This window comes from Giraffa tippelskirchi, chromosome 13 (genome assembly GCF_054371585.1).
Source record: "Giraffa tippelskirchi isolate mGirTip1 chromosome 13, T2T-mGirTip1v1.2.pri, whole genome shotgun sequence".
In the NCBI taxonomy this organism is placed as follows: domain Eukaryota; kingdom Metazoa; phylum Chordata; class Mammalia; order Artiodactyla; family Giraffidae; genus Giraffa; species Giraffa tippelskirchi.
In genome coordinates, this window is record NC_137287.1 from 64,058,569 (window position 1) to 64,072,874 (window position 14,306).

General features: G+C 41.3%; 1 protein-coding gene and 1 non-coding gene across 50 annotated transcripts in view; one reads left to right on the plus strand and one right to left on the minus strand.

Annotated features, from left to right (window-relative positions):
- Positions 1 to 14,306, minus strand: part of CCDC7 (coiled-coil domain containing 7) — a 248,163-nt gene that overhangs the window by 137,679 nt on the left and 96,178 nt on the right. For all 49 annotated transcript variants that reach the window (XM_081558761.1, XM_081558756.1, XM_081558748.1 and 46 more), the window contains 2 exons: positions 6,185 to 6,289; positions 461 to 559 (listed from right to left, as the gene is read on the minus strand). In XM_081558761.1, coding sequence (XP_081414887.1) covers positions 461 to 559; positions 6,185 to 6,289 — 204 coding nt within the window. The remainder of the gene's footprint in view (positions 1 to 460; positions 560 to 6,184; positions 6,290 to 14,306) is intronic.
- TRNAS-ACU (transfer RNA serine (anticodon ACU)) lies at positions 9,393 to 9,464 on the plus strand. Its single transcript has one exon. It is a non-coding gene; the product is annotated as a tRNA-Ser (tRNA).

Sequence of the window (14,306 nt, forward strand, 5' to 3'; positions counted from 1 at the left end):
GGGTGTTCATTGGAAGGTCTGATGTTGAAGCTGAAACTCCAATACTTTGGCCACCTCATGCGAAGGGTTGACTCATTGGAAAAGACCCTAATGCTGGGTAGGATTGGGGGCGGGAGGAGAAGGGGACGACAGAGGATGAGATGGTTGGATGGCATAACCGACTCGATGGACATGGGTTTGGGTAGACTCCGGGAGTTGGTGATGGACAGATAGGCCTGGCGTGCCGCAATTCATGGGGTCGCAAAGAGTCGGACACGGCTGAGCGACTGAACTGAACTGAACTGATTTCACAACTTTAGTTTTTATCCTCTAGTTATCTTAGGATATTTATACATTAAGTCAAAGTATAAAATATCTACTATATATGTATACACACACATAATTTATGAAGCAAAGAATAAGATCTTTGGCTGTAATTAATTTTAAATGATTTAAAGTTTTCTGTAATGAAGATACTTACTGTGTTTTTTCTCTCTTTGCTTCTTTACCGTCATTTGGCTTTTTGACATTGATTCTCGATGGTCATGCATAAGATTTGCATCTGACATTTTTTCATGAGCTACAAGAGAGATATAGTTAGCCCATGAATAGAAAAATACATCTACTATGAAATCTCTACATATAAAATTCATAATAAGCAAACTGCAATATTCTAATTTTTCTGAAGTTATAGTGAAGTTACCATAATGCTAGATCTGATAACACTGTGAGAGGAGTTTTAATAGATGTGTTTTGAATCTTTCTCATTATCTCATAAATATTTCCAGGTATTATATATAGTTTGTATTTGTCTCTGTTTCTCTTAGGTTATTTATATTTTATAGATTACATAGACTTCAGAGACCAACCAACAAAACACATGTGTACTATTTGCTAATTACAGTATTATTTGTAACTGCATATAAATGTTCATGCACGGGAAATTGGATAAACAAGCTAATATATGTACTATAAACTTTGTGAAGTGAAGTGAAAATCTTTCAGTCATGTCTGACTCTTTGCAACACCATGGATTATATACAGTCTATGGAATTCTCCAGGTCAGAATACTGGAGTGAGTAGCCTTTCCCTTCTCCAAGGGATCTTTCCAACCCAGGAATCGAACTGGGGTCTCCTGCATTGCAGGCGGATTCTTTAACAACTGAGCTATCAGGGAAATCCCATAAACTTTGTAAATTATGCTAAATAATATGGTACCATCAGATGTATGTAAAGATGTAAAAGGAATCAAATGAATCTCTATAAACTGACTTGGAGGGATTTCAAGGAGATAATACTAAGAGAGGAAAAAAAAAAACAAAAGAAGAAATGTTGTATGGTACCTTCCAGGTAAGGAAGATGGGGAAATAAGGAAATAAATAAGAAAGAGGAATGGAGAGAATTAGAGAGATAGTTACCTTTACAAAATGACACACAAGTGAGACAGAAAAAAATGTAACTGGTTACCTACAGGATGCAAGGGAGCAAACTGAGGAAGAAATGGTACTCCTTTAAGTATACCTTTTTGCATAGTATTTACTTTTGGAAGCAAGTTCAGGTTCCACGTTTCAAAAATAAAATTAAAATAAAAAAGAGACTCTAAAACTGAAAGTAAACTTAGGGAAATTAACCTACTGAAAAAAAAAAGTACTAATGCAAGTAACTCATCAATACAATAGTTGACATGTACCCTCATTCATGGGCAGAAGCGTGGAGAGATTGTCAACACATGACAAAATATTTCCAGTAGGCTTTTTTTTCCCATACGAATAGGCAAAACAATTTCAAAATAATTTTCAAAGTTTAACAAAGGAGTAAATGTGTTATTTAGAGAGAACAGTCACAAAGTGTGTGCATGCGTGCTTAGTCATTCAGTTGTGTCTCTTTGTGACTCTTTGCACTGTAGCCCACCAGGCCCCTCTGCCCAAAGGATTTTTCAGGCAAGAATACTGGAGTGGGTTGTCATTTCCTTCTCCAGTGGATCTTCCTGACCCAGCGATCAAACCTGCATTTCCTGTGTCTCCTGCACTGCAGGAGGACTCTTTATCCACTGAGCTATCAGGGAAGCCCCTTAGAAAGGAAATACACACATGAAATGAAAGAAGGCAGAACAAGCCCTGAGGGGGTGAAGCAGAATTGAAGATTTCCAAGATTTATCATGAATTCTAAACATGTCTATGCAGGTTTGTATATACATATACAGGTATACATGCTAATGTACATGTATAAAAATATGTATGTATGTGTAAGTACATATATAAAAATGTGAACATACTTAAGAAACCTGACTCCAGTCTAGATCTTATATGTGATCTTTCAGGCAGAATCAGACAACTATAAAGACACTATCTGGAGTTAACTTTGGGGCTTCCCAGGTGGCGCTAGTGGGAAAGAATCCTCTTGCCAATGCAGGAGACAAAAGGGACACAGGTTCAACTCCTGGGTTGGGAAGATTCCCTGGAGGAGGGCATGGCAGTCCACTCCAGGATTCTCACCTGAGGAATTCCCTGGACAGAGGAGCATGGCATGCTACAGTCCGTGGGGTCACAAAGAGTCAGACACAACTGAAGCAGCTTCTCACACATGCAGCATGTACCATGGGGAAAAGAAGTTTAACTCACAGAGACTTTATGCACAGCCAGTGCACTGCAGCCACTGGAGTAGCTGCAGTCACGGACATAGCCCTCCCTTCCCACCACTCTCTTAAGCACACTGCATTCTTAGCTCAGTCACCATCAACTGGGAGCCTCAGTGTGGCAGTGGTAGGGGTGGACTTGATTAGGGCATGGTATTATTCCAGCACTGTCACTGACTGCATTACCTTATGGGAGGAGGGTGAGGAGGGATTGAAGAAACTTTTCTCAGTTATGATTCAGTATTCAAGATGTTTCAGAGGATCCATAAACTAGCAAGAGTCTTTTTTCTGGTGTTCCTTCAGCTGTGAGATGATACTCTTCTATATCTCATACCAGGTTTGTACTGGTATTAATACATCTAACCCTCACTACTGCTGTTCCAAGTAGGGAAACAGAACATGGCTATAGCTTGGGCCCTTTCCAGCTTGGGCCCTTTCCTGCTTGAACTATTGCAGTAAGTGAGTAAACGTTTGTACTTTATTTTGGCTTGCTATTTTAATTGGCCAACTCAAAAACTGGTATCTCTCTCTCAGACAAATTGGAGCAGCAAGCAGGGTAAATGAAGCTCAAGCCTTTCAGAAGGCACACTTTGGGATGGCACACTTTGGGATGTGCTTAGTAAATCTGCAGGACCTTCTGCGGTGAGGTGGGGGAGGGTACCACAGGAGCACTAGCAAGAGTCTGAGCAGACCCTGGGGCACTGTGACAGTCAGGCCAGTGTGTTTTGGACAGGGTTAGCAGACCACACAGGGTGCTCTAGGAAAGTGCAATTGTATTTCTTTAGGCTTTTCAGTTCTGAGGGGGAACAGTTTCTTTTCTCTAGACCTTGATTCATTAGCCAAGACACCTGCTGGGTCAATCAAATTAGATTCACCAGAGGGGCTCTGGTGAATTAGATTCACCAGAGAAAGCTAGGACAGCAATTTGTGTGCTACTGCTTATGGTCCACTAGTGATAGGATGTAAAGCTGTGGGAGACCCTGCATGTCGAGCTGTACCCACTAACTACTGTTAGCTCTAAATTTGCTCCTGGGACTGACAGTCAGCCTAGAACACAACGAGCTACTGAGATGTATGTTTTAATGAGAAAAAAAAAGAGAGAGAGCCATAGGATCACTTTTCCCAGTAGCACAAGAAAAGAAACCTGGTAGTTTGCCTTCATACTAAAGGCATTAATCTTGTTCAACTTAGTGAAGGAGAGGGGCACACACACATTGTTCAGAAGGTACAAAATACCTTCTTTAGAGAGCCTTGACAGCAGTCATGTTGGCTGAGGAGGTGGGAGAAAAATGGGGAATAAAAAGAGCATACATTTGAAACTCTCTCCTTCATCAGCTGGGAATTATTTTGGCTCTAACAGAATGACCAACCTGTGATGAGTTCTCTACCACTGAAAAACATGTTTGGATCATCACTGCAGAAATGACAGTGTCCCTTTGTGCCATACGGGTGGTCCCAGGGTCTACACTGAGGACAGTGAGATATTTAAACAGACTTGGATTTCTTGATTCACTCATGCCACCCTTGCTAGATAACTATTGAGCTCAAATAAGCCTCCTCATAAGGTCAGGTTATTGGGAACTATACAATCTAGATATTGACTGACAGACTGTTGGACACAGAATAGCACTCACTGCCAAAGTAGCAGTGACTAACAGTAAAAACAAGGTGAAAACGGTAATCAGTAATCTATTCCCGAACAATCTAGGCCTAGATCCCCAGAAGACATCTACAGGTGAATATCTAATATGAGGTGTCAGAGAGGTAGGCTGATCTGATTACTACCAAGGAACTTAAGACCCACTGGATGCCTAGAAGGAAGCTGAACTAGTGTCCACCTAGAGATGACTCCTACAACTAATACAAGTGTCACTGCTCAGTTCTTTCCACTGAATTTTGACATGAGTATTCTGAGAGCCCACCAACCTCTATCAAGAACTCTCTTGGACTTCCTTGGTGGCCCAGTGGATAAGTGCCAATACAAAGGACACAAGATTGATCCCTGGTCCAGGAAGATTCCACATGCCGTGGAGCAACTGAGCCCATGCACCACAGCTACTGAGCCTGAGCTCCAAATCTGGTGAGCCGCAATGACTGAGCCTGCATGCTGCAACTAGTGAACCCATGTGCCTAGAGCCTGTGGTCCACAAGAGTAGCCACTGCAATGATAAGCCCGAGCATTGCAACAAATAGTAGGCCCTACTCACTGCAACTAGAGAAAGCCCACTCAAAGCAATGAAGATTCAGCGAAGCCAAAAATAAATAAGTGTCTTAAAGAAAGAAAAGAAAAAAAGAAGAACACTCTGTTTTCAAAAATGAACAAGACTATGAGTTAGACCAAGTCCCTATGTCCACAGTGGGAACATGAGGACAGAGTTCAGTATATTTCCTGGGTCTTTTGGAAGACCCATACGGTGATTATGTGACTATGATCTCAACTCCTGACACCAGAATGATGGAGAAACACACAATGTTCACCACATAAGGGAGAGGGATCTGGGTAAGCACCCCAGGCCACTGGGTCTGAGGCCATTACCATTGGGATCCTCACCAGACCCAAGGATGGCATTGTTTGGGCCCCACTGATACACACATATCATTAGTATAGGTTAACTGTCAGTGTGAAACCCTGCTTTGTATTCCTGGGAGGAACTACCATACTTCCAAAAGTCTAACAAAATTCTCTGAATGTCTGTCATCAATGCAAAAGTGATGATATGAAAATGTTCCACTACCAAAGGGTGCAACAGACTTTGACTTTATTGATGACATTGTCTTTGGGTCCAACATGGGCACTACTAAACAAAGACTGGATGGATGCCCCACAGACTGACATATGGCAACTCTGTGGAGCCATTATTATGGACAAGGTAGTTACCTGGCACTCTAATAAAATTCCTGAGCATGATCTGTAAGGGGCAAGATATCTCATTCCAGAGAACACTGCCAAGCTTTGGTCCTCTTTACTTCCACAAATGAAGAGAAGGCCCAGAGACTGCTGGGACAACTAAGAGATTACATTCTCACATTCTTTATGTATAGTCTGTGATGACACTCATCTATAGGGTAAATAGAAGAGATGCTTCCTTTCCATGGGGCCACGACTAAGAGGATGCCATGGAGGCCCTCCAACAGGTCATCAGGCTGCCCTTCCCTGGCATCCTTCTAATCCCTATTCGTTCTTTGAGTTACAGAACTCAGCAGCATTTCTGCTTACCAGTTGGAGGCTATGGCAGAAGACCAATGACATAGGTCAGAGGCACCCCTTTAGGTTTTCAAACCCACATCTCTAAGAGTCAGCTGAAAGGTAAACATCCTTTAAGAGACATTTACTGGTCTACTATAGGGCCTTGGTAGATGCTAAGTGATTGACCTATGACCACAAAATCAGAAATACCAAACAAGAGATATGAATAATTTTGCCTTTGTTCTCTAGTTATCTTAGAGAATTCACACATTAAGTCTTCTATACAGCATATTTCAAATACATACTCATGAACCAAAGAGAAATAATCTACTGATGAGTTTAATTAAAAATAAGTTAACATTATCTATAATTATTATACTTACTACTGAGTCTTCGTTTAGAAGGTCTTTGTTTCTTTACTTCTAGTTGAGTTTCTGACACTGACTCTTGCTCAAGCACAGGATTTTCACCTGGTACTTTATCAGTAGCTATATAAAGAGAGATATTTACTCCAGTAAATGGAAAAATAGATACACTGTTTGATTCTATACTTTCAAATTACTGACAAATGTATGTCAACATTTTCTCATATTTTAAAAAACTATAGTAAATTATTATAATACTGGATTGATATGAAAATGGTAAGAAGAGTCTGAACAATGTATACTGAAACTGTCCCATCATTTCATTCATATTCATAGGTTTCAAATATGTTCTGATTAGGTCTCCAGTTTCCTTAACACTTTAGGTTAAAATATAGTCATAAACCAAACCACAAAATGGTATATGCACAAGATTATTCATCACAGCATATTTGCAATTACAAAATACTCAAAATCACTTATATGTGCAAACATAAGAGACTGGTTCACCAATAAACCAAAGCATGTACTATAAACTATGGTATTATCAACTATGGTATACAGTGTGGTCCAAACAACTGTGTACACAACTGTAAAAGAAACGAAAAAGATACCATAAACTAACATTGAGGAATTTCCAGCATATAAAGTTAAGTGAAATAAAAAACTGAGGATATCTAATACACTACCTTTTAGGACAGAACAAAAGAAAACAAAAAAAATTGGCAGTTACCTTTACAAAATGAAACATCAGGTAAATCAGAAAATAAAATAGTTTGTTACCAAAGACACTGCAGATCATGCTCACTGAATTACACTAGATGACTATTGTTAGTGCTGTTTGTCCCTGGCACTGATAGACAGCCTACAATGTAGCGAATTTTTGAGACTCATTTTTAACAAAAAAGTATGTAAAGCTCTAAAGATCACTTTGCCAGTGACCTGAGGAGACCAGTCAGACTGGGATACTTCTCCTCAGGAGGTAATTTCTGAGACTTGGTGAAGGTGTGTGTCACAACAGACCCCCTCACTCTGAGTGCTTTGACAGTGACCACTCTGCCCAAGAAAGGGGGAAGACAATGTTGTGAACACTTGATTCCCTCTCTCATTCCCCAGCTTGTTTCTTAAGTTTGGCCCACTTATGACGAGTATACTAACTTAAAGAAGGTGATGCCTGATAAGCATCTGATGGTCTTTTGGTTCAACAATGAACATAAAAAAGAGTAGATGATGAGACTGGTAACCAGACTCAGATTACCAGTGTCATTTGTGCCACCTGTGCTGCTTTCCTAGCTATATTAAGCCTCCTTATAAGGTTATATCAGTTCGTTCACAAGACAATCCCGATCTTCAATGACAAATTTCAGGGAAAGGAAGAACCAGTCACAGACAGATATAATTTGGCCAGTGAAGAAAGTGTCCTAAAAATGGTAATCAAGAACCCACGGTTGGATGATCTAATTAAGTGGTTTCTCAAGGAAATCTCTGGGTCTAGTTACTTAACCATGGGATCTCAAGGAGAACACTGAAGGGCTGTCCACCAAGGAATTCATGACTAGGCAGTGGTCCAGAGGTGACCCAAAACACAGAAACTCTAGAGTTCAAATGATGATGACACCTATGACTAACACAAGTGCTCTTCCTTCATATTTCCCAGTGAATCTTGAGGTGAATCTGAAACACACCCCACCCCTACTACTTTTACACAATATCTCAGTATTCTATACAAACAAGAATTAAGGTCAGGCCAAGGTCCATATAGTCAAAGTTATGGTTTTTCCAGTAGTCATGTACAGATGTGACAGCTGGACCATAAAGAAGGCTGAGAAATGAAGAATCGATGATTTCAAACTGTGGTGCTGGAGAAGACTCTTGAGAGTCCCTTGGACATCAAGGAGATCAAATCAGCCAGTCCTAAAGGAAATCAACCCTGAATATTCATTGGAAGGACTGGTGTTGAAGCTGAAGCTCCAATATTTTGGCCACCTGATGCAAGAGGCAACTCACTGGAAAAGATCCTGATTCTGGGAAAGACTGAGGGCGGGAAGAGAAGGGGGGACAGAAGGAGAAGTGGGAAACAGAGGATGAAGTCTTTGGATGGCATCACTGACTCAATGGAGACATGAGTTTGAGCAAACTCAGGGAAATAGTGAAGGGCAGGGAAGCCTGGCATGCTGCAGTCGATGGGGTCACAAAGAGTCAGACATGACTTAGCGAATGAATACAACAAAGCTCCTGACTTCCCAGTTGTGACATGAGGATATGTGCTAAAGTCACAGTTGAGTAGAGAGACAGGTGAGAATTGCCTATCTGGGCCTTTTGGATACTGATGTACATATGACTAAGATCTCCATCTGTAGTGACCACAGACACTACAGTGAGGAGGAAACAGATAATGCTCACTGGTTTTTGGTCTGAGCTCACCAAATGGAATCATTATCCAAATTCAACTATAGGCATATCCTTACATGCCACTAAAAATTTCCATTGTCATGGCTTCCATTACTGAAAGTATTATTGGTACAGATGTACTTTCTATGGCATCTCACTCACTTCTACCACTAAGCCCTGATGGGACCTACTGCATTTTGGGCCATTTTAATAGGGCATCTGGAAAACTATTTTTAGGCAAGAGGAGAAGGGTGTGGCAAAGGAAGAGATGGTTGAATGGCATCACTGACTCAATGGACATGAGTTTGAGCAAACTCTGGGAGATAGTGAAGGACAGGGAAGGCTGCTATGCTGCAGTTCATGGGGTCCCAAAGAGTGGGACACAACTTAGCAAATGAAAAACAACAACCAGACTACCAGGGTCTAGCACCTTTACCATCCAAAAACAGTTCACTGTGCTTATTGTTGAGCTTAATGAAACTAAAGTTCTCCACAAAGTTATTTCTCCATTTATACACACTTTCAGTCTGTGTGTAAGGCCTTGGGATGCCTAGAGACTTGACTGATTATTGTTGGCTCAATGCCACAGTATAGCTCTGGACACTGGTGTTTCATGCTCCTGTGACCTTCACAGAGATTTACTGCCCAAGTAGAGTGAAGTAAGTATGCAGCAACTGATATCACAAATGCCCCCCCTTTTAACATTCCTGTTCGCACAAATGACCAGGATCGGTTTGCCTTATGGGTTGTGATATACCTTTAATGTCCTTCCACAAGCCCATGACCTAGAAAAAGCCCTGCTCCAAGATCAAGTACTAACCTTCCACTATTTTGGACTTCCCTGGTGGCTCAGATGGTAAAGCGTCTGCCTACTATGCAGGAGACCCAGGTTCAATCCCTGGATTGGGAAGATCCTCTGGAGAAGGAAATGGTAACCTACTCTAGTACTCTTGCCTGGAAAATCCCACAGACTGAGGAGCCTGGTAGGCTACAGTCCGTGGGGTCGCAGAGAGCTGGACATGACTGAGCGACTTCACTTTTACTTTTTCACTTTCCACTCTATGGATGGCATCCTCCACTGGACCCAAACAAGTGTACTACCCACCAAGGACTGGATTCCATGATGATCCACATGTGACCACATCTGAGTCATTAATGTGAACATGGTACAAGGACCTAGTACCCAACTGAAATCCCTAGGGGCAAAGTGGAAAGGGGTACATTGTCTCATTCCAAGCTTCAAGGAACCAAGGGTTTCCCTTCTCTATCCCCGCAAAATACAAAGCAGGCCAAGCTTTTTTCAAAGCACTCCAAAGTGTCAATCTTATTTCAGTCTCTACCACAACAAACATAAAGGACACTCAGTGTAGGTTTATGATATATGTATGCTTATGTGCATGTATATGTACATATATGTATATACACGAGTTCAACTCCAGGTCAAAATCCTATGTTTGATTTTGCAGGTCCAACCACAGATAATTACAAAGTATCTACCTGACAGTTCTCATGGGGGTATACTTCTCACCCCATACCAAATTTTATGCATATCCAGTGAACTTGAAACACCAAAAGTAGTTGCAGTGGAGGACCAAGGCCCATCCACACCATGTTCTTATGCATTCTGGATTCCTATACCAGCTGCCTCTATCAGAGGCCTCCCTATGAAAGAGAGAGGGGTCAGCTGATATTTGTACTTTTCAGGTACCTCTTACAGACCACTTTACTGGGGGAATCTGAAGATAGTTTTCTTGGTTACTACTCAGTATTCAGGACTTTTACACTCCTAGCCACCCTACATCAGTATTCACCAGGTTATTGGGGCCATAGTAAGGAAGAGCCTTTTGTATGGGGCTCCTTCAGATATGACATCATCTTCCCTCAGCCCCTACTCCCATCTGTATTGATACATCTGACCATTGCCTATTTTCTTTCTGTGGGGAAAATTAAACAGTGGTGGAGCTGGGGCCCTTTCCATTTAGACTTGCTTATACTATTAAAGAAAGTGAATAAAAGCTTGTTATTTTCAGTTTGGCTTGCTCTCTTAATTGACCAAGTCAAAACAGGCAGCTTTCTCTGCCAGATTGGTGCAGAGAACAAAGTCGTCAATAAAGTAAAATTCTTTTCTGGAAGGAGCACTTTGAGAGGTGCTAGGGAGATCTCTTTCAGGGCTGGATCATTCGCAGGAGTTGAAGAGTCCCACAGGGCACACTGTCTGTCAGGCTAACGTGTCTCCACAAGGGCCAGTGGACACCATGGGGCTCTCCAGCAGAGTACCACTGTACTGTCCATGTGAAACTCTACTCACATTCTTCTAAGCCCTGCTTAACTGCAGTTAAGGCCATGTTAGAGGAGCATGGGAAGATTGTGAACCTATTCAATTTGACCACCTGTCTCTCAAAAATTTGCCTGGGAAAGAAACAGAAATAACTGCCCTCTTTTCTAAGCTTAATGCAGAAAAAGTCTCCTTGAGACTATATCCCTATTCAGTAACTCAGCTGACTTGTACACCAGATCATGAGTTCACAGTTACTCAACTGATTCTGGCTGTTCAATCAACAGAACAGCCTTGGCAACAGTAGTATCTGACATCACGACTATTGCAAAAACTTGTCCAGAGTATGGGAACTTGTTAGGTAGCAACTGATGCCACAAATGCCCTTTTCCATATTCCTCCAAACAGGGATAATTCAGATCAGTTCATCTTTGTGTGGAATGATAACAACTCACCATTCACACTCTTCCACAATGCTACTCGAATTTCCTATCTGTCAGCAATGCATCACCTGGAAAATCTCCCACTGCTAGAGGAGGGGCTTGTCTTCAACTCTGCTGATAGTATCATTCTATTGAGTCCAGAGAAGAGAGCTACCCAGCAAGGGCTGAATATCCTGCTGACACACAGGTGGCAACTTGCTAGGCCATTTTTTTTTACAGAAAGCGTACAAGCACCCAAGTGAAATTTCTGGGCATGATCAGGATATGGTGTCTCATTGTCTCAATCCATGGGAGAAGACTGCTTCTGACTCTCGCCACTCCAACAATTAAAAAGGAGGTCCACGGACTGATGGAACTCTTCACCTGCCTGCATTCTTAATGCCAACCACTTACAGGGTTACATGAAAGGTCATTTCCTTTCAATGGGACCACAGCCAAGAGGATGACCTGGAAGCCCTTCAACAAGCCCCAGGCTACCCTTATTTTTTGGGGCCCCTCTGATCCATTTTGCCTTTTGAGTTAACAGATATCAGCAACCTCTCTGTTCACCAATTGGAGTTTAAGGCAGAAGGACACTGCCAGAGGCATCAGTTGGAGTTTTTAATTCATCATCTATAGGAATAGCTGGCTGAAAGGTACACAGCCTTTAAGAAAAAATTATTTGTCCATTTTTGGGCTTTAGTGCATACTGAGCACATGACCCATGACTGTGAAATAGTCTCAAGAGAAGAAATTCCAACCAAAAGTTATCAATAGTTTTGCTTTTGCTCTCTAATTATTTAAGGGCATTCCCACTTTAGGTCAGTGCAAAATTTTTATAAAAATATGACCAGATAGGATTCCTGGAGTGGAGATGGCCATGCTTGCTCTGCTGCTCTTATAGTTTAGGAGCAAACAGTATCATCTGAGGATGGCTCATAAGCTGGACAAGCAAGACTTTTTGGTTTATTACTGTTTTTCCTATGTGACGCAAACTGGAATGAAGATTGATAGTAAAAACTAGATGTCATAAATTTTTATCAAAGCTAACAGATCAGTTAAAAGTTCTTAAACAGTTGGGTGATAATGTTACTCAAGAAATAGTAGTTGTTGTTCACTCAGTCGTGTCTGACTCTTTGCAAACCCATGGACTGCAGCATGCCAGGCTTTCCTGTCCTTCACTATCTCCCGGAGTATGTTCAAACTGATGTCCATCAAATTGGTGATACCATGCAACCATCTCATCCTCTGTTGTCCCCTTCTTCTCCTGCCTTCAATCTTTCCCAGCATCAAGGTCTTTTCCAATAAGTCGGCTCTTTGCAGCAGGTGGCCAAAGTATTGGAGCTTCAGCTTCAGCACCAGTCCTTCCAATGAATATTCAGGGTTGATTTCCTTTAGGATTGGCTGGTTTGATCTCCTTGCTGTCCAAGGGACTCTCAAGAGTCTTCTCCAGCACCACAGTTTGAAATCATCGATTCATTTCTCAGCCTTCTTTATGGTCCAGTCAAGAGATAGCTAGAGTAAAGAGCAAGTTTGGCCTTGGAGTACAAAATGAAGTAGGGCAAGGATAATAGTTTTGCCAAGGGAATGCACTGGTCATAGCTAACACACTCCCAACAACACAAGAGACAACTCTACAAATGGACATTACCAGATGATCAATACTGAAATCAGACTGATAATATTCTTTGCAGTTGAAGAAACAGAAGCTCTAAACAGTCAGCAAAACAAGACCCAGAGCTGAATGTGGCTCAGATCATGAGCTTCTTATTGCAAAATTTAGACATAAATTGCAGAAAGTAGGGAAAAAACACTAGGTCATTCAGGTATCACCTAAATCAAATCCCTTATGATTATACAGAGGAGGTAACAAATAGATTCAAAGAATTAGATCTGATAGAAAGAGTGCCTGAAGAACTATAGATAGAGGTTTGTAACACTATATAGGAGGTGGTGAACAAAACCATCCCGAAGAAAAAGAAATTCAAGAAGGAAAAATACTTGTCTGAGGAGGCCTTACAAAGAGCTGAGGAAAGTAGAGAAGTGAAAGGGAAAGATACACTCATCTGAATATAGAGTTCCAAAGAATAGCAAGGAGAGATAAGAAAGCCTTCCTAAATGATCAATGCAAAGAAATAGAGGAAAACAGCAGAATGGGAAAGACTAGAGATCTCTTCAAGAAAATTAGAGATACCAAAGGAACAGTTCATGCAAAGATGGGCACAATAAAGGACAGAAAAATGGTAATGACCTAACAGAAGCAGAGGAGATTAAGAAGAGGTGGCAAGAATACACAGAAGAACTGTACAAAAAAAGTCTTAATGACCAGGAGAGAGTGAGACATCTTGGAGTGTGAATTCAAGTGGGTCTTAGCAAGCATTTCTATGAACAAAGCTACTGTAAGTGATGGAATTCCAGCTGGACTATTGAAAATCCTAAAAGATGATGCTGTGAAAGTGCTGCACTCAATATGCCAGCAAATTTGGAAAACTCAGCAGTAGCCACAGAACTGGAAAAGGTCAATTTTCATTCCAATCCCAAAGAAGGGCAAAGCCAAAGAATGTTCAAACTACAGCACATTTGTGCTCATTTCACATGCTTGCAAGGTAATGCTCAAAATCCTTCAAGCTGGGCTTCAACAGTACATGAACGGAGAACTTCCAGATGTACAAACTGGTTTTAGAAGAACCAGACAACAAATTGTCCACATCCGTTGGATCATAAAAAAAGCAAGAAAATTTCAGAAAAATATCTGCTTCAATGACTACACTAAGGCCTTTGACTAGGTGGATCACAACAAACTGTGGAAAATTCTTAAAGAGATGGGAATATCAGACAACTGACCTGCCTCCTGAGGAACCTGTACGCAGGTCAAGCAGCAACAGTTAGAGCTGGACATGGAACAACGGACTGGTTCCCAATTGGGAAAGGAGTATTTCAAGGCTGTATATTGTCACCCTGCTTATTTAACTTACATGCAGAGTACATCACGCAAAATGCTGGGCTGGATGAAGTTCAAACTAGAATCAAGATTGCTGGGAGACATCAAATAATC